The following is a 21,822-nucleotide window of genomic DNA, read 5'->3' on the forward strand; positions in this document are numbered from 1 at the left end:
ATAAGATTACAAGGCTCAATATCCCCAGTTAGAGTGGCTGTCCTTAAATGAATCGTAACCCCTATTGTTTGAGATGCATAGTGTTGCTTTTTGGATAATGAACAAGAGGTGCCACATGGGTGTAAATTACCATTTTTTGGTCTTCTTTTTTTATATAACTCACTGTAAGGTCAATTAAAATGAGCAGTAACTCTGTGGAATATAATAATTCAATTGTGAATTTCCCTCTGGGATACATAAAGTATATTCATTCATACATTTGAAATCTAATGGCATCTTTTCAATAGGGGTCTACATCTTTGTCTCCATCATTTTAGTTCAGATCCTGGTCTATTCAGAACCCATCGACCAAGGTCTAATGGCTTGACTGATTATGTTCCTAATAAATAGTCTTTATAAAAACACATCACCAGTTTGTTAAATTTTCTGCGTATTCTTTTGGTTCATGATGTTGCTGAAAAGGTCTTGTCATGGCTGCTACAATAGATTGCGTCATGGCCGAAGTGTTTTTGCTTTTGGCAGGACAAAATATTGATGGTGTGACATCCTCTTTCAGCTGGAGCATTTTGGGTGCAAAAGCTATGTATCTCCATAGACTGAGAGATACAGAAAATGCAGAATCTGAGGATAGCTGGCTATGATTAGTAGGTTTCCAGTCTTTCATCCGCACAGCATCCACTCTGGCCTTCTGCTTTAGTGGATCTTTTGCAAACCTGAAAAAGCTGTGCACGGCCCATGCATGGAGGCCTTATTCCTGAAATAATTTACTGCTTATTGCGACAGACATAATTCTAATCAATATTTATCTTCCTTACATTCAAAAGTAACGCGAGCAGCAAGAAGTCAAAGCCTTAAAAGATGTAGAGTTCAGTCATTAGGAGCTTTTCAACACCATGAAACATCAATGGATGGAACTATGAAACATAGTGAACTCATGAGGTATGAATGCTAGATTTAGTTTCCCATAAATGTTTGAAAATGTGTAGCCGGGTAATTTTCAAACAGTAACTACTTCAACAATTGACATTCTGAACAGGTAGTGTTACCCATCTCAGGGCACTTTGTTGAAAAATATATATTGGTTTTTCTTAGGTGGAAAATGGCAGGCAGGAAATGGCTACACCAGAGCAAAGAGTAGTACATTATGTGACCTGAATTTAATTTGTACCGTATTAGAAAAGAGGAGAACACATGGCTCTGTGACGATAGCTCAATTCCACCCTGCTTTACCTGATTCGTGTTTCAAAGGTGTTGAAAGGGCTTTTAGATTGACCTATACTTGGCACAATCTGATAAATGCACCTTATAGCACATATTTATACAGTTATCAGTGTTAACTTTGACAACAGGCAGTTGACATTTTTGTCCCAGAATTTGTTGGGTTGGCGGTTCGATTCCCGCTCCGTCCGCTTCTGTCGTTCTGTCATTGACCATGACACTTCAACTTGCCTTGCCTGCTGATGTTGGTCAGAGGGCCCGGTTGGTGTCGGGTGTAAGGCAGCGATGACTCTGTCAGACTTCCCCAGGGAAGCTGTGGCTACTATTCAGTAGGCTTACCACCATCTGTGTGTGTGTATGGGTGAATGACTGAGTGTAGTGTGAAGCTCTTTGAGGTTCTCTGCACTTGATAAAACACTAAGCAAGTACAGGCCATTTACCGTCAGGTTGTAACTGATTTTAAGGTGATAAAATGCAGGCCGTGATGTACTTGTTTCTGAAAATGAAGGTCAAAATCCAGCTAACACTTAGGTTTTTAACATGCCCGCAGGGATTAACCAACAAAGGATTCAAAAGAGGCTAAGTGAGATTTTTCAAACCATTGGAGCTTACACGGAAAATCTGTTTTTTGCTCCTTCAACCTCAGATAATTTCCTGGACAACTAGCATTTGACATCAGTCAGACTTTCAATGAAATTATTTACTAGGTTAATATCAGTAGAAATATATGTATCACCAGAGTCAGAATGCTAATCAATGTTATGGAATCTGATGATTGAGCAAAGAGCACTTGTGTAAATTAGACAAAGAGGACTGAGAAAAGATGGAGAGATGTTGCTTTAAGTACATTGTATTCTTTTCTGTAGTTTTTCACTCTTTCTATGTTTCCTAACAAATTTGTCTCTTTGGAATGTGTGTTTTTATTCTCCACAATCGTAAAAAGGACATATTGGCTACAAGTGAAACTGTGAGGTAAATATCTGGATAATGTGGTAATGATAATTACATAGAAGCCATTTGTATAGAGTTAGGTTGGATTGCAATGGTTAGATTTTTTTATTAGGTATTTTTGCAGGAATCCTTTTGAAATACGTTGAAAGAGAACAAGAAATCTGCCTGATCAATGTCCTCAAATAAGAAGCTTGAACTGAAAAACTATTAAACGTCAAAAACGTATCTGAATCCACTATTGCAGGAAAGAAGACCAAGCAGACTTATGATGAGTCCCCTGTTAGGATCTTCCCATGCCTTCGCCCACAAAGCAAAGTGATTGAAAATGTACTTTTAGAAATATTGTGAACTTGTATGGTTGTTAGCCCTAATATATATATATATATATATATATAAAGGGTGGACTGATTGAGATTTTTGAAAAATTGAGAAGCAACTTGTCTTTCATAATCTGCAGTGTTTTAGTGTTGACCCAGATAACTCTCTTGTCTGTAAATGTCAGAATATAATTGTGAATCCATATCTTATTTTTCAGTTTTTCCCCCCACAAATTAAAAAGTATCAGAGAGAAGTGATATAATGTGCCACCTCATGTTTTTTTTGGTGATTTGAATGCACACTGCTAAGGCACACATTCCATTTAATTATTCATTACATGTGCATGTATAATTTCTGAGTCCACATGTATGTCTATGAATTATGTAATTATGGGCATTTTGATTTTTCTGTTTAGCTTTTTGCAAACAGGTCATGTGGACTTACATTCATCCTTGCACATCTTTGCAAAGCTTTATGAGATGTGCATAGTGTACATAGACGACAGTGAAAGAAAGAACAGGATAAAGGCTGTGTGCCTCTGATAAAATACTGAGTTTGATTACAGAAAGAAGAACAAGACCTACAAGCTAATATGCTGCCTCTCTTGTATCCAATACCTGCACTAAGTAAACATCAAGCAACGATTAATGAAGGATAACTCTCTCAGTCATTTTCACCAATGAAGAATAATGCAGAAAATAAAAATCAGGTCAAAACTCTAGTGCATCTTCTAACCTTTTTTGGAGTCTTTTCATCATTTTACTCCCGTGTTTATCAGCTCGTCCCTCTTTTAGTTTCCTTAGAGAGGAGTTAATGCAGTGCAGCCTAAAACAAAATTGGCAACATGTTAGGTGCTTTTCTTATCTTTCTGTTTGGCCTGTTTTATTGAAGTTTTGTCTGCACTCTGAATGAGGATTATTAAATGAAAACAAATGTATACAATGGTAAAACAAAAGCCTAATATGAAACAAATATCTGTGATGTACTTTTCAGCATTTAGTTTATTAGTAACAAAGGTGATATAATTCCAAATGCCAACCATATCTGGAACTCAGAGGCTAATTGATTTAAAAGACATTTTTCTAGGAAGTCATTACATTAATCATAATTTTGAAACAAGGCAATTATTTATGAAGCATTTCTTTCTTTGTCAATTAAAAAGAACCAAGCAGAAAGCAAATTAAAAGATATGCATTTTAATCATAAAATTATTAATCAATTTAAACTTTGGTATTTGAATGCACATTGAAGGCGCAAAGTTTGAAGTAGATGTACATAACACACCCAGACTGAGCCATAGTGAAATACTATTCCAGCAATTCAAGCAGGCAGCAACTTGCTGTTCATCTGGGAAATCAGACCAGAGCTTGTTGTTAATGATTGGTTTGTATAGACTTTAGTGGCATTGGTGTGTAGTGTTGTGAATATATTTGTGTATATGAGAAAGAAGGATTCAAATAGTGGCTTGTCAGACATAAATGTGTAGTTTACTAGAGCAGACTTTTCAAATGTAGATTGCTAAAATGTTTGAATCTTGTTCATGTAAATAACATGCAGGATTTGGTACAAATCTGCCATATCTAATTTGTAATTCAGTAAATCACTGTTTATCTTACAGGTTATAAAGTCAAGTACATTTAATTTGGTTTGATACTATGAACTATTACAATTACATTTGTTTAATGCTGTAGTTCGAAGGTTGTATTTGGTATTTGCAGGTGATGTAGTTTTGTTGGCATCTTCAAGGCAAGATTTTTGGTACACACTCGTAGTTTACTACTGAGACTGAAGTTGTGGTGATGGCAATTGGTTCCTTTCCATATGTTTGAAAGTTTATTTGCTAGAAAATAGGGGTATAATGACTTCCTCCTGGTTGGGGGTGAGTCTGCCTCATACATTTGACTTTTAAGTGTCATGATGACTTGTAAATGATTTACGGTAGGAAACAGCAGGAAAGGGCTATGTTTGCAATAAAGAGGACTTTAAATGTAATTATGCAGAATGATAAGGCTCCTGCTCTTTGTACTTAAAGGAGTCGCTTGACTTTGATGTCTGTCTGTCTTTGAACACTTTCTGGGGACATCTCATTGGTAGTAGAGCCTGGGGCAGACCCAGAACTCACTGCAAAATTATATTTCCCTTACAGCCTGAGAATGCTTTGGGGTCCGCCTTAAGGGAAAGGGATGTCTGTGTTTTTCTCCTGGTTACCTCTGAGAAACAAACTCAATTGGCAAAAGACAATGGCCAGATGGATGGATTGTTTGCTTAGTTTCTATATTTATTGAAATTTTTTTATTAGACTTTTGTTTAGCTAATGCTCATACAGTTATCATTTAGATGTTTTTCCTTTTTGTTTTAAGTGAAGCATGTTTCCATTGAAGTTCTAAACCTGTATTTTGAGCTAATTAGTCCTATGAATTTGACTATTTTTAATATTCATCATTTACCTACTGTTTTTGCGAATGGTATGTATTCACCACAGTTGTTCATTTAGGATGTGACCTAATTTATTTCACTTTCACATGTGCATAGTTCTTGCATGCTGTAGATTGTAGCAGACGGTTAAATACAAAAAAAAGTTTTTCAGCAAGATAATATTAACAAGTTATTTTTATTCCATGTACAGTAACAAGGCAAACTGATAAAATTATCTTAATTGGGTAAAAATAATAATCTGAAAATAAATATTAGAAAATAGCAAAATAAATGTCAGGTTTTTTTTAATGAGACAATGTGGTTTTGCCTGTGAAATGACTGCAAATAATACACACATTTTGCTGCAGCAGGTTCTTTCACTGCAGTGGAGAACCTGCAGTGAAAATAAATGTACATTTATTTCCTCACATACTGATTACTTTTCAATACATAAAGATAGCATTTATATCTAAAGTATGATTACAATATGTATAGTAATTTCACCTTTATTGATGTACAACAAACCATTAGTGAATAAAAAGTTTTATTTTTCAAACTTTAATTTTAAAATATTACATACAAACTATTATACATACTTTTAAAAGTCTGTGTTATTTTGGCATGGTTTAAATCTAGCAGTCTGATTCCTTCTATCCCTATCATCACAGGGTTAAAAACTTTGCCAAATGCTGGTGTATTACATCAGTGTTCTTGGATTGCAAACATTTTACAGTGCAGAAGCACCTTGATTTTTGACAAGTCCATTTGATGCTCACTTTTCGGGGCGCGTTTGAGAGTGACATGTTGGCAGTCTCATGTCAATGCATTAGCATTCACACAATGCTTTACAGCAGCAATTTAATGTAGAATGTGGGTGTTTCAAGGGAAAGATACAGGCTCCACATGCTTAGATTTTGGGGCAAAAATAGAACTTTAGATGACAATGTGGAAGCTGTGCTACTGATCATGTTGTTTTTTTCAATGCAGGATGCAGGATCTTTTTACTTCATTTAAATGTATGTTCTTTAGAGGATAGTTCCATAAATGAGTCCCCTGAACTGTCAATTTATTTTTTTGCAAATGTGTGATATTGTGTAAAAAAGGATAGAGGCAAATTTTGGGAGATTTGTCAGGTAACTTTTCTCTCCAAAACTTCAGTAATATGTCACCTTTTTTAAATCTTTCCCATAAGATCACCTTCATTGGCTTTTGCCATAGTTTTGATAAAATCCATATTTTTTTGTTGGGCTGCAAGTAGTTCAATGGCTAATTGCCTTTTTTATTCATAGTTTTATTAAAGGTTATACTTTTTTATCAAATACGGCAGTTTTATTTATTTCTTTATCTATCACAGCAGTGTTAACTAAAATTGAATCAAAAATGATTAGATACAAAACTGTATATTTTAATTTTACACATAAAATAAGACTAGAATAACTGCAGTTCAGTCTGGGGTCCATGTCAGAGTGTATTTGTATAAAGACTGTGAAGTGAGATTTGGCAGCTGGTTGTGCAGTGCCCTCATACCACTGCAGCCTGGACTCCCTTATTGCTACAAACTGTCCCTCTGTGCTGTCTGATAGAGAGAGACAGTTCAGATGAAGGAGGAGAAAGACTTGGAGATTCTTACTGTTTTTCGATCTACCAGCAGAGTGCTGAGGGAATAAAAAGAGAAGAGAGCACAGACAACAAAAAGGGCATAAAGCTGCTCTGCAGCTTGTCTGTGCTCCTGCCTGGAGACTGGTGCTTAACCGCTATGGAGAAACATGACTGCTTTGCAAGTCACAGGAGTGTTACAGGACTAAAAGGCCCTGGGTCCAGTTTTGTTTGCCCACGTGGACCAATGCGAGGCCGACTGTAGCACACAAGTTTTGACGTTTATTCAAACATTTTATTTTACTTTTTCAACTTCCCATGCACATTAATTAGGTTTCAGCTGTGAAACACTGTCAGTCCTTTGTGCACTTTTCCAACTTCCATTCTCCCAAAATGTCATCTGATATCGATTGCATTTTGAATATGCTATGAAGCATTTGTGTAACAATCTGACTAAAAGCTGCAGTTTGCTAAAGAATGTCCTTTAATGTGTTTGGCAAAGACAAACAAAGCGTGACATGCTTAAAAACTCCAGGAACTCCTGAGTTTGTCAATATATATATGTACAGAACAGTGTCTGATGTTTGTGTTTGCGAGTGTGTGTGTGTGTAAGATGGGTCGGTGAGGTCTGCAGAGTGAAAGGGTTTGTTGCAACAATAAATCACTCTTTTGTCCCCACAATGCAATGGTCGATGGGCCAATTACTTTTAAATATGTGTGGTTACACATCTCTTAAAATCCCCAAGGTTTCTGTGTATGTGTGCTTCTGTGTGCATTTGTGTATGCACATAGTAAGGATGTTAAAATTTACGCATTCTGTCTGCCTTTTCAGTTGTCAACTAAAGTAATTTCTGTGTGTTTGTGTATGTGCACATGTATATGTGCTTTGGTTTTAGTATATTAAAGCTGCAACACGTAACTTTTATAAAAATATGTTTTATAGATATTTGTTAAAAATGTCACAATGTTGTGACAATATATTAGGAGACAGATGATCTGTTAAAAGATTGAGCTTCTCCACTTCCAAGTGCTACGATTACAGTCTGATAATTGTAATAATCAGAGTCAGGAGGAAGGTCTTAGTCCTGTCAATCAACCTGTGTATGTGCTGCTTAATGCACATACACAGGCCATTAGTTTTTTGTCTAATGGCAGACAAAAAACTTAATGTTACAGAAAAACGGTTTATCTGTTGTCATTAGTAGCCATTCTAACTAGCATTAGCCTTCATGGCTCTGTTGTAGTGAACCACCTGTAGAATAGCAGAGAGAAAGGGGGAGGCTGTGAACGCCATTGAGACCTTCCTCTTGGCTCTCATTGGTTGTTTCTGACCAAGAAGGTGACTGCAGAACCATAGGAGAAGGCAGAGAAACTAAATATTTTCACAGATTACCTGCTCCATATCAAATTGTCATGACATGGTGATGTTTTATTTTTTATAAAAGCTACATACTGCAGATTTAACATTCATCCAAGGTGTCAGTCCTGCAACTTTTAGATGTATCCGTTATACAAATCTATACAAATCCGTTGTTAATCCGTTGTTAACATGTGGTAACCTGTTTTTTTCCTGAGCCGCCTTTAAACGCAACATGAGCGCCATGACACTCGCGCTTTGTTTACACCTGTGCGGCAGTGAAGGAGACCTGCTGCTGCTGTGCGGAGCTACGCAGGTTTGTTGGAATCATGGCAGCAAACCATCAAAGCACCAATAACTTTTCACAGTTTTTCCCCCAAATTAACAGACTGAGTTGAGTATGAGTAAAGCTGTTGAATGCAGGTAATGTTAGCTAAAAGATGACTAGCTAATATCAATACATCACCTTAAGCTTAACAAGTAGCCTGTTGGCTACCGATGTTGTTTTCTATGTTCAGCTACGTACATTCATTTTGCCCCCCAAAAATGTTAGCGACAGGGAGTCTCTAAGAATCCTCTTTCCCCCACCCCACACACGCACGCCCGCCCGATCGCCCGCACGCACGCACACACGTCGTTCAACCAGACGGATATTTGCAATCCATAGGGGGGGCCCAGAAAATGTTTGGAAACCGCTGGGGGGGCCCATGAGAAAACGTTTGGGAGCCGCTGGATTAATGCAAGAACTATTGAAGAAGGAATGGCTTCTGTCAAAAATAAATGACAATAGCATTAAGTGTTTTATCAAGTATTTCACAGCTAACTGTAAATAAGCTAAAATAAGAAGTAAAGAAATATTTATAATTTATAGAATAAAATGAAATAGAAACAGCCTTTATTGTCCCGCAAAGGGGAAATGACTCAAGGGATTTGCCTATTTAGAATATAGTATATCAGTGCAAAAGAAAAAAAAAAACAAAAAAAAAAAAACAACACATATGCAATGTGTATGTGTGTGTATATATATATATCAGTGACGTGCGGTGAGGTTCATAGCTGGTGAGGCACCGACTAATTATAATCGGATTTACAAATCTAGACCCCTGCATGTTATTGTTTACATAAGGAAATTTCGCGCATGCGTACAATGCTGGAGGGCAAACAGACTATTCTTTAACATGTTGTGCTTAGCCGCACCGCCGCAGAATAATTCCGTTACCTCAATCAAACTTAGACATGTAGATATTAATTTTGTGCTGTGCTTAACAGCAAAGGGAGAAACCGTTAAAGTACAACTCAAAACCACGTCTTTCTCGCTCTTTGTATCAGCGCAGCTTCTGTATGGCTATATCGCTGTTACTCTCTCTTACTCTGCAGTTGTGGAGTCACAATGTCTGGTTTCACCTGCCTCCCCTGACCGCACGTCTCTGATATATATATATATATATATATATATGTGTGTGTATATATATATATATATATATATATATATATATATATATATATATATATATATATACATACATACATACAGGTCCTTCTCAAAAAATTAGCATATTGTGATAACGTTCATTATTTTCCATAATGATAAAAATTAAACTGTCATATATTTTAGATTCATTGCACACCAACTGAAATATTTCAGGTCTTTTATTGTTTTAATACTGATGATTTTGGTATACAGCTCATGAAAACCCAAAATCCTTGTCTCAAAAAATTTGCATATTTTATCCGACCAATAAAAGAAAAGTGTTTTAATACCAAAAAAGTCAACCTTCAAATAATTATGTTCAGTTATGCACTCAATACTTGGTCAAGAATCCTTTTGCAGCCTTCAATGCGGCATGGCATGGAGGCAATCAGCCTGTGGCACTGCTGAGGTGCTATAGAGCCCAGGATGCTTTGATAGCGGCCTTAAGCTCATCCAGAGTTTTGGGTCTTGCGTCTCTCAACTTTCTCTTCACAATATCCCACAGATTCTCTATGGGGTTCAGGTCAGGAGAGTTGGCAAGCCAATTGAGCACAATAATACCTTGGTCAGTAATACCAGTGGTTTTGGCTCTGTGAGCAGGTGACAGGTTGTGCTGAAAAATGAAATCTTCATCTCCATAAAGCTTTTCAGCAGATGGAAGCATGAAGTGCTCCAAAATCTCCTGATAGCTGCTGCATTGACCCTGCCCTTGATAAAACACAGTGGACCAACATCAGCAGCTGACATTTCGCCCCAGACTGTGGGTACTTAACACTGGACTTCTGGCATTTCCTTCTCCCCAGTCTTCCTCCAGACTCTGGCACCTTGATTTCCGAGTGACATGCAAAATTTGCTTTCATTCGAAAAAAGTACTTTGGACCACTGAGCAACAGTCCAGTGCTGCTTCTCTGTAGCCCAGGTCAGGCGCTTCTGCCACTGTTTCTTGTTCAAAAGTGGCTTGACCTTTGACCTGGGGAATGTGGCACCTGTAGCCCATTTCCTGCACACTCCTGTGCACGGTGGCTCTGGATGTTTCTACTCCAGACTCAGTCCACTGCTTCAGCAGGTCCCCCAAGGTCTGGAATCGGTCCTTCTCCACAATCTTCCTCAGGGTCCGGTCACCTATTCTCGTTGTGCAGCGTTTTCTGCCACACTTTTTCCTTCCCACTGAGGTGCCTTGATACAGCACTCTGGGAACAGCCTATTCATTCAGAAATGTCTTCCTGTGTCTCCCCTCTTGCTTGAGGGCGTCAATGATGGCCTTCTGGATAGCAGTCAGGTCAGCAGTCTTACCCATGATTGCGGTTTCGATTAATGAACCAGGCTGGGAGTTTTTAAAAGCCTCAGGAATCTTTTGTAGGTGTTTAGAGTTACTTTGTTGATTCAGATGATTAGGTTAATTGCTCGTTCAGAGAGCCTTTTCATGATATGCAAATTTTTTGAGACAGGGACTTTGGGTTTTCATGAGCTGTATGCCAAAATCATCAGTATTAAAACAATAAAAGACCTACAATATTTCAGTTGGTGTGCAATGAATCTAAAATATATGACAGTTAAATTTTTATCATTACATTATGGAAAATAATAAACTATCACAATATGCTAATTTTTGAGAAGGACATGTGTGTATGTATATGTATGTATGTATATATATATATATAAAATATTTTTATAAATATTTTTATTTTTTTGAAGGAAAATCTCACTTTTAGAAATTAGAAATATACATTTATGGCCAGTAAATATTTTTATTCAATCACCATGAAATACTCAAAATTTTAATGCAAAACATCAAAACGTCTAGGATGCCAATTTAACATAAACATTTTTTGTTTGTCTTGCAATCCGTGATCAATAAAGTATCTAGGGAAATAATGACTGCATAAGGATCAATTTTAGGTAACTTTTTTTCCGATCACAACAGAAAACTATCTAGCCTTTAAAGTCAAACATCTATATAACAAAACCGCTTTGTTTGGTTTTTGCTTGTTATTCATTGTTGTTAAATATTTCTCATTTCAATCATACTGACTTTTTTAATAAAGGGGTTAGAGCTCAGCAGAGCTCAGCAGCTCTTTGTCTAACAGTATTAGAGTGTGCAGTTGAAAGAGTATTTTGCAAAGGTTTACTTATTTCCATTTGAGTGTTGTTTGCTTTTCATTTAGGGGTTTGGCCCTAAATTAAAAAAAACACTATTTCAAGGTAAATTCTACTTTCTGAAACTTAAAACTGCATTTGTTATAAATAATTTATCCATCCATTTCACCTTTGTTTTTCATTAGGAAAACACTTTCCCTGGCACAGTTCAGGACACATCCTCTCACAGCCGGTTTACTTTCATCAAATAAAATGAATAAATGACAAAGTGTCTGTGTTTTTGGTATGCTGTATATCAGCTACTTTATGTCAACACTGTTTGATATATTTTATTGTATTGTGTCCTACGTAATTAATCATATACACATTTAAATCACTTGCATCAGCAACTAAAGTCTGGTCTCACCCTTCCATCACTATCTTGTTTTTCTAATAAATTACCCAGCTACCATTCATCTTTTTCTTGCCTCGAGTTACTTTACCATCTTGCTTCTTAATATCCGTTTAGCCTTCTAGGGTAAACTGGTTTTCCTGATATGCAAGTTTTAGGAATCAGATACAGATATACATGTACGACTGAACTGTTACACAACATATGAGTGAAAAGTAGGACACATTCTTATATTTTTTGCAAAATGATGAAGGGATGCAGTGACACTGACAAAGTGTCCAGAAGAACTCCAAGAGTTTGGTCTTCATTCAGATTAAATGTATGTTGGCCCAGCAAGATTACAAAAACTCTTCTATTTTATAAAATGTGCCAGAGCTCAGGCTTTCATGCAAGCTCCACATCTCCACCTCGAGGCTGAAACTAAGATAGCATGTGATGTAAAGTTTATGGTACACATTTTTATTGATGTCACACATGCTATAGTTTGAGAGACCGTTTCTTTTTCCAGGAATAAACATGTACCACAATACCCACGCTATCTCACCTGGTTTCCTTTTGCTTCAATCAACTAGTTTCATTGTTTCATCCTTTAAATAAGCAACACATAGGCTGTTGTTCAAATTAGTGATTAAATATAGCAGCTCTTTGCACCAAAGACCCTTCCTAGATAACGAGAGTTTGGTGTCAAGAGAGCATTCTGTTTCATTTTTAAAACATCAAGGCCACTGCAAATGAGAATCATTAGTTACAAAAATATTAAAACTACTGAATGTGTGAAATAAAATAAAAAAACCTATGAAGCAAAGTATATGGAACATTTGCCTGAATGAGAGGCTTGGCAAAAATAGATGTACCATTTTCTAAAGCAGGCAGTGTCTGTTCTTTGATCAAGTAGTTGGTTTCCTTTTGATTATCCAAGAGTTTCACAAATACTATTTTTGATTAGTGGAAAAGAAACGATGGTAATGATTTCTCATGCCACGAATATCATAGACACAATTTCCTTCTCTCAGTGGCACACTGGTCAACTGCTGTACTGCCAATATTTAGGCTTTTGATGAAAAACCTGCTCCTTTGTTCCAGCTCCACATCTACCAACATATTTCTGTTAGGGGACCAGGTATCCATTGTTACATTCTTTTCTTGGGAAAATGCTTCAGAAATTCAATAAAATTTTAACCAAATAGAGCTTCATAAAAGAAACCAGTTCAGATAAGTATTACCATAAGTATCTTTCCCAAAAGGGAATTGATAAAAAAAAAGACTTAAAATCTTACAACCAACAGTAACTTTAGCCTTTTGAAAAATGGATTACCTGACATTTCCTTCCCCCAGTTTGTGCGTGTGTGTCTTAAGCAGAAACCAAGCTGTTTAATTCTGTGTGTGCTTCCTAGTGTGTTTATGTAGCTGTGTGTTTGTCTTTGGGTAGCAGACAGCTAAATCACTTATTTCTTTCCTACTGGTTCTCTGTCCACAGGGAAGCCAGCCTACTTTGATCTTTGAAGCTAAAAATAATATTTTATTGAAAGCATAAGGCAGTACAGAGATTATATAATGTGGTCCTGGGGAAAAGACTGGACGTTTATGATGCAATTTGATAGACATCGAAGTCTGGGTCAGAACCTTGCACCTTTTGAGTTCCAGAAAATCAGGAGTTTTTTTCCGAAATCTGATTATCAAAAGTGCATCTCTGATAGGAATAATCGGACTTTTCAGATAACAGTATATTTTTTTATTATCTGATTAAAATAATATTTTTGATTTAACATAATTGCTTAGAATGTATTTGTGGAACAAATAAGTTTTAGAAATTCTTTACATAAAAAGAAAATAAATGTTGATTTGCAAAACAAACATTTGTAATCAGTTCACCAACGTTTTTCTTTACCACATTCTTCTAATGTTTAGACTCATCTACTAACCTATACATTTAACAATTTCTCCCATGTTCTTGACTAATAACTTTGTGATTCCTCTGATTTTTTTTTTTTTTTTTCCCGGAAGGAAATTTGGTGTCTGGCATTTGCAGAAGTTAAGATGGGTGCATTTTTGTTCATAATGTAAGGAACTGCTGTTCTTTTCCTGTGTAGATTCGACAAACTAAAAGCTATTGGTTTTATAATACACATGATTTGACTACATCCTGTTGCATATCACATGTTAAAGTACAGAACTTGTTGGTTATAGAGTTACACCAATATAGCAAACTGGGTGCAATAAATTGCAAATCATGTTCTCAGTTCACAAAACTACAAGGATCATTCAGTTAAATAATGGGCTATACAACTTGCATAACTTCCTAAAGGTAACGGATTATAAAGCTGTAGGCACTGTTTACTGAAATCACAGACCTTTAAAGACATTTTAAGATCTATTCAGGTTTGAGCACCATCATGCATACTGTTTCATATTTAATAACTAACTGCCATCATTAATTGGGGTTATTTTGGTTGAGTTAAAAAAAAGTTGTTAGTGTCATATGGGTGCAGCGTTTAAGTCAAATTTGTTTAAATTCAATATATTAAGGGTCCAAAATATACCCCTCTACATGTTGAGAAATTTAAGTCAATCTACTGTACTACATGTTTTGACTGTGGAAAACCTGCCTATGTAAATCAAAACTAAAATGTCATCATGTTTTTGGCATTTCAGATCTAATGTTCCTCTTTTTGGGTATACTTTGCAGCTCGCCACATGGGACCCGGTTCATGGACTGAATGGCACTTTGACTGACAGGAAATTGGAAAACAACATGAGGGGAGTCGTGCTACGAGTTGTCACTGTTCTGGTGAGTCAATAACCAACGCATCTGTGTCTTATTTTATTTTGGACTCCCCAACACTCTCAAATCTACACATACGCACATACAGAAGATCAGTTTCACCTGTTAAAAGATGTGAAAATAGCCTGTTTTAACCCTATTTTGATGTCAAACATTCCAGTTTTAGTTTGCTGTCTGTCTCTTTCCATCCACCAACACTGTCTCTGCAGAGATCCAGCAAGTCCTTATATAGGGAAAGGAAAATGGAACAAGGACATAGAGGAAATACGGATATAGTGAGAAAACACAGTATTAATACTAATACTTGTCATTATTTTCTATTTGGCTATCTAACAGCAAATTGACTGAGACCATTGGAGTCTTGATGATAGTGGGCGTCCCGTTTATTACCTATTCTGTTTCACCTGTAGGATTGATTTGATTACATCCTATGAGTGCTTTACAGTTTTTCTGTTGTGAATTCATATCCTGTCATTTAATTCGGAAACAGTGGGAAAAATAGTTTCTAGCCATCTTTGTTGCTTCTCTTTTTCCTTTTGGTTTATTTTGAAGTCTTTGATCTTCATAATCTTTAAAGGGAGAAAAGATATGGACTGTGCTTTTTGAGCATTGTCTCTAAAGTGGGGTGATAGTATAAAGTGACAACTAAAAAGTAGACTGTGCTCATTTAAATTCTGTATTGCACTTCTGGTCCAGCCTTCATGTTTTATCTTTTGATGCTCAGGTTGAGTAAGTGTGTGTGAGTGTTTGTGTAATAATAATAAGTCTTATTTTTTTGGTTAATGGTTAGGTTTAGGACTATGGTGTGAATTGAGTTTAGGTTAGGTTTAGGGTTTAGAGCTTACAGTCAGGATATGGAAATTAATGAAAAATCAATGGAAGTCATATTATGTGTGTGTGCGCGCGTGTGCGTGCGTGTGCATGTGTGTGTGAGACAGAAACTGTGTGAAATGTCCTAGGTACTGCTTGGATGTACTGAGCTCTTTTCATCTGTGAATGGTTGGAGGCTGTGCGTTCTGATCTTCCGTGTGTATGCGTCAGTGTGTGTGTATGTGTGCGTGTCTGTAATAGTTTTCCTATAAGGTTTATGAAACCTATTTCTTTCGGTTTTGCCCCTGAATTTGTTTTTTCTCCAACAATACTGTGGGGCACAAGCATTTCTTAGTTTGACCATCAATATTTGTTTAATGTGCTGAAAGACAGATGAAAACTGTTGGGAGCTTGTACTTATATGCACGCACACACACACGCACGCACACACCCGCACACACAGATGGACTCTTACAACAACAGATTCAGTCTTTCCATCATCACACAGTGTTGAATAGTTATTGAGCAGTTAATCGCCAAGTAGATCATAGACCTATTAGAGCCGTTGACTTTAAATCAGTGCTATTGATTATCTGATTCGGTATTAATAAATCAGCATTTAACAGGAAAGGCTGTGTCACAGTAATAATTTGCGGGGTCTTTCTCAACCCTCAGTTGAATGACCCCATTTACACATGTGACCGGAACATACTACAACTGCGAACTCAAAGGAACCTTGCTGTAACTGTGTTTCAAAAAGGAACATGAGTTAATTTATCAGTCCACATCTTGTTGGGAATCATTATTGGCGTTTAAATAATTACTTTTTTTTTTTTATATAATTGTTTTTTAATTTAGCTTCAAACCTCAAATGAATACTGGTTTTCTCATTTTGCTGCTGTAATATTTTATGGTTTCTACTCTTCAGCTATGGTGAAGTAAGTCTTGTGGAATGTTTTTTTCTGAACTAACCTGAGATTTTACTGAAAGCTCAGGAGACGATGTTGAATGCAACAACCAAAGCTACTAGTGGTGTAACAAGATCTCATGGCATGAAATCTCATGGTCTTAGCTCTAATCAAAGTCAAGTCTGTCTCTCAGAATGCTATTCAGTCACTCTTAGCCTTATTTTTTTCCAAGTATTAAAGGAAGTAGCTCTTTTAAGTTATCAGTGAATGAAGATAATGTCAGGCTGGCCAACAACTTTCTGCTTTTATAAGCTTCTCTCACATTGAATGATTTGTGTGGCACAATTTTAGGTACTTGATCAGAAAAAAAGACAATGGAGTGATTAAAACAGTTTGTAGCAATGTTAAAACACTGCAAATATGTTGGATACTAAACCAAATTACTGTCTCATTGTTTTTAATGAGAATTTCTCTGCATTTCATCATGCATGCTACAAAATATTAGATGCATTCATTTATTTGTGTGAAATCAATCAATTCTTGTTGCCTACAACATAAAACACTACCAACATAATGTTCAATAATTAATAAAATGGTTGCATTCATGTAGTTTAGAAAATTAGCTGGTTTGAAATGTCAGAACAAAAGATCTATTTTTTCCCCCTAAGCATCACTTCAGTGCAAATGTGCTGCTGTTTAAGAAAAAAAATGTCTCATTAGTTATTTTGTTTATACGCGTTAAAGTATTTTTCAGTCACTTTAGACTTTTATTTGAAATAGCTTACCTTCTAGAACTAATAAGGGAGCAACATATTTTGCTATTTTTTATTTATTTATTTTTTTCTTTTCAAAAAGTCAGTCTTGAAACTTCTGTACTTTTGGAACAAAAAACACAGTACAAACTCTTTAATTATGTGTCTTGGTTTTATGTACACCTATGAAAAGACAAATCATTGTTCCAGATATTGTTTCATTCAATGGATGTTTTCCATCAGAAACGGACTCTCTGAAATCTTTACAAAGTATCTTATGCAAAAGTGCACGAAAGGACTGTGTTTATGTCCAGTTTCTGAAAGCTTTTCATCTCTTGCTGAGATGCTAAAGATTAAAGACCAAGTCCCACATATTGAGCAATATAGAACCTTGAAGAGTTTGCATTAGAGTCACTACACAGGCCTTTGTTTTTAGAATCACATTTTTCATCTCCTGGAAAGAATGACAGAAGGAAATTTCATTTTCTCTAACAATATAAAATACAATCTTATGCAGAGACTGTCAGGGAGTTTTTTTTTTTTTTCTCAAAATATGCTTTAAAATCAGTTTGACAGACAAAGCCACAGTGTTTTGAAATTGTTCACCGTTTTGTGAAATCACCATGACTCTGTCAGTCCCAGCATCCCCTCCGTGGGCTTTTGAAATGTCATTACTTTGTTTTTGTGGGAAATTGGAGTTCTTTCCCCTGGTCCTTTCCTCTAGAAGCACAGAGGCAGCAATGAGACAACATGTGGTACACCCATTCAAGAGGAGACAGAATGAACCTGTGCCAAAGAAATTAGTGCAGAGGAAAGTGATGAATGTGGATGGAAATTTGAGATGGGCACCATATCAGGAAGAGAAAAGCAAATATGGTAGAAAGAAATTACAGAATACTGTTTAATAAAGTAGCAAATGGTAACATAAAGCGCAAATTAGTGTTACAAATTAGTGTCACCAGCATTGTTGTGGAAAATAATAAAGGTTGGGTCTTATGTAAAATTGACTTTAGCTTTAATTCATGTTATAATGTTATTCCGTCATCAAAAACACATGCAGTGTTGCTTTGATTCTTTCATTCATGTTGAATCTCCTGTGATAGACGTGCAGGGGTGCCTTAGCGCTTGCTCTGACAAAGCGCTGTCTATTTACCCAAAGCTCTTCCTTAGTGCTGTAGGCCTCAACCAAGCTACTGCCCAACAGAGCACTCCTCCCACACAGCTTCACCAGACTAGCGGCAGCAACGGTTAGCAAACACCTGGTGGAACTGGGCATCTGCTGAGCTCATCATACAAACTACTTCTAAGTAAAACGCTCCTAAGAACAGCATGAGAATAATTGTTATAATGGCAACAGAGGCCAGTTTCAGGGCAACAAATTACTAAATAAAATTTCTAAATTTATTGCACCTGCGACTCTCCTTATTTGGCTACGACATCTTGTTTGCAAATCTGATCTATGTTGTTTGTAGATCAGGTGTGATGTGAAGTTTTCATCTGTTTTTTTTTTTTTGTTTTTTTTTTACAATCAAACCTTTAGTAGATCAGACCCATGGTGCGGTATCCTGATGGATGTAAACATCAAGAGATGAATGCAGTGTGGTCATAAAGGGATGGGCACAGTCAACAATAATAGTCTGGCATGGTGTGGTGTGTAAACTATGTTAAGGTGGAACTTTCTGTGCCAAGAACATATTCTTCACACTACCACAGTTTAGAAAAAGATGTCTCATCTGTGCCTAAACCATTGGCACAGATGGAACAATGCCTCATGGTTGTTTTTACCTAATTTCTGACTATCATCTAAATGGTGCAGTTGAAATCAACGTTCATCAGATCAGGCAACATTTTTTGCTATCTGCTACTGTCCAATTTTTATGAACCTGTGCAAATTCTTGCTTCAATTCTTTTCTATCTAGCTGACGGGGTGGCATCCCGTGTTGTCTTCTGCTGCTGTAGCCCATCTGCTTAACAGTTTGATATGTTGTCCGTTCAGAGGTGATATTCTGCGTCCCTCTGTTCGGTTAATTGAGCAGCTGTTGCCTTTCTGTCATCTCGAGCCAGTCTCCTCGTCTTCCTCTGACCTCTTGCATCAACAAGGCATCCTTATTCACACACCTGCCACTCACCCAACATTTTCATTTTTTTCTGATCATCATCTGTAAATCAAAGCGATGGCTGTGCATGAGTAGATAAGCAGTTTCTGTTCTCAAACGTATGAGTAGAGCCCAGCAGATCAGCATCTTCTGAAATACGCAGACCATCTATCCAACCATTTCATATCATGTCTGTCATTAAAGCGATGACAGAGTCTCCACTCTGTCATTTTAATCCCTCTTCCATACACACAATGCGACAGGAACTTATTGCAGGAAATTAGGTAATTAATTATTTGTACTAAAAAGCAATCAAACAGACGTGATCAATAATGCAAGATATTTATAGCCCTGATATTTTTTGTGTTTTTTTTTTACCTTTACAATCACAAACTTCAATCTATTTTATTAGAATATGATGTTATAAACAAACACACAGAAGTTCATCAATGTGATGGAAAGAGATGATTTTGAACTTTTGTCTTCAAATGAAATAAAAACTCAAAAAACTCCATCCAGACTTTTTTTTCAGCCCAGTTGAGCATAATTTTCCTAAAAAAAATCATTGCAACTGACTGCAGGCTATGCAGTCACTCAAAAATGTGTGTTTGCAATGTAACAATACATGTCAAATATTAAAGTAGCATAAATACTGCATATAGAGTTTGTGTCTTTTTGAAAAGTAGTTTTGCCTGATAGTTGCAGAGAAATTAATTGTTTTCACAATCCTAGACTTGAAAAGCTAACAAAAAACACAGAAGGTGCTGCAGGTGCATTCATCCTTTCAGATGTTGGAAAAAGTCCATTTTGTTGTCAATAAGCCACAGAGAGGGGGAAAAAGCTGTCAACTGTTGTTACAGCACACCTGAATACAAGTCTGTCTTGGCAACCTTCAATGTTACCAAGACAAACCAGTGAAAGAACAGTTTCAAACAGTGCTAGAATATTTTGTCTTCAATATGCAGTTTGGTTTTATTTACATCGTTTTGTTTCATTCCAAGGGTTGCCTCTAACTTACTAAGATGTGGATGAAAACAGACTGAAGGGTAAATGTTGGATGCAACTTCAAGGTTTTGTAAAATGATGCCTTCCTTTTAAACCAGTATGACTACTATTTGGCTACACTGAAATTACTAGACCATGTCTGCATAAATGCTATAAAAGAAGAGAAAGATTTAGTTTCATGGTTGATAGGATTCCCAGGAGCCACAACTTAAGAGTTGAAGGATAAAGATGAATCAGTTTACATATCGTATGCAATTTAGCCCAAAATTATTTATATCTCAGGCAAATTTAAATTTAAAATTACTTTTCATTGAACTAAGAAGTTAGTTTCTGATAGCAAATGAGACTGGAATCTCTCAAAGGACAATTAAACGTTGTAAAAGGATTAATAACAATACAATCTGTTCTACTGAGATTTTATAACAACAACAAAAAATAGGGTTGGAACTTTAACATGTTAATTTTGATTTCTGAATTTCACAGATTTTGATGTGAACATTTTTTAAAACGCAGTTACGCAGTTTTTACATTCAGTAGTCTAGAGCTGGAATCTTTGTATTGTGTTTTTGTAACACCTTTAAATCTGATGCACAAGAAACATACACAAGCAGTAATGCATGACACCTGTTTTTTTTTGGGCCCATTTGGGATTATTATTTAAATCTGATGAGATGCTGGGAAAAAGACTATTGTGGTGTGCAAGTTATGCAAAAAGGAGTCAACTTATTACCAAAGCTTTTCAAGCCTAAAATGCCATCTCAATGCAAAATGCGTTTCAAAACGAGTATTTTTTCAAAGAAGGTACAAGTATGATCAGAGCTTCCAAAAACACTTGAAGGCTTAATGGGTGTGATAGCACTTTGCACCAATCTGATGGCAGATTAAAACTGATAAATGTTGAACTCATTCATCCACTTATTCAATAGCAAAAAGGCTTTTTGAATTGAAAATGTTGCTTATTTTGTTAGTATGTGGTCTTGATAAAAATACAATTAACCCTGCAATTAACTTGATAAAAAAAATGTTAATCGGGTCTCACCACTAAAAAAATCTATTAAACATGAATCATGTATTTCCTAATAATCAGTGCAAAACCCAAACTCTTATTATCCTTTTTGACCAGTTTTTTCTTGCGTTTCTTCTGCTATTTCGATGATTAATCTTTGGCTCGGAGCACCGAGTCCTGGAATGCCTCTTTGCCATCATCCTAATCTTGAGTTACTTCACAGTGACAATGTTTAGTTCATTTATAAAGTATGCCATTACAACTCTGATCTTTTAACTGTTTTTTTTCTTCCAAACTTTTGGATTGTAATGTATGTTGTAGAGATTATTAGAGGAGTGTTCAGTTGGAATGACTGTACATAGCTACCCAAAGTTGATTAAAAAAAAAAAAAAAAAAAGAAAAAAAAAAAAAAAAAAAAATATATATATATATATATATATATATATATATATATATATATATATATATATATATATATATATATATATATATAGTTTTCAAAAATTTCTAATTATGAATTGCGAAACAATCACAAATAAACCCTTTTTGTTTGATAACCTGTGAAGATTTCCTGTGGGTATTCATTTAAATTTACTTAATTGCCTAAGATATTATTTAGAATTATAAAGTATTTTAATGGTGGCAGCAT

The 21,822-nt window shown here is 36.0% G+C and overlaps 1 protein-coding gene across 6 annotated transcripts in view; it reads left to right on the top strand.

The window, feature by feature from the left end:
* grid2 (glutamate receptor, ionotropic, delta 2) overlaps nucleotides 1–21,822 on the top strand; it is a 446,512-nt gene that overhangs the window by 306,705 nt on the left and 117,985 nt on the right. For all 6 annotated transcript variants that reach the window (XR_014088939.1, XR_014088940.1, XM_081610703.1 and 3 more), the window contains one exon: nucleotides 14,501–14,602. Coding sequence is in view for 4 of the 6 variants with exons in the window: in XM_081610703.1 (XP_081466829.1) it covers nucleotides 14,501–14,602 (102 nt within the window). In the remaining 2 variants the exon portion in view is untranslated. The remainder of the gene's footprint in view (nucleotides 1–14,500; nucleotides 14,603–21,822) is intronic.

This window comes from Poecilia reticulata, chromosome 9 (assembly GCF_904066995.2).
Source record: "Poecilia reticulata chromosome 9, P_reticulata-male-v2, whole genome shotgun sequence".
Classification (NCBI taxonomy): Eukaryota; Metazoa; Chordata; class Actinopteri; order Cyprinodontiformes; family Poeciliidae; genus Poecilia; species Poecilia reticulata.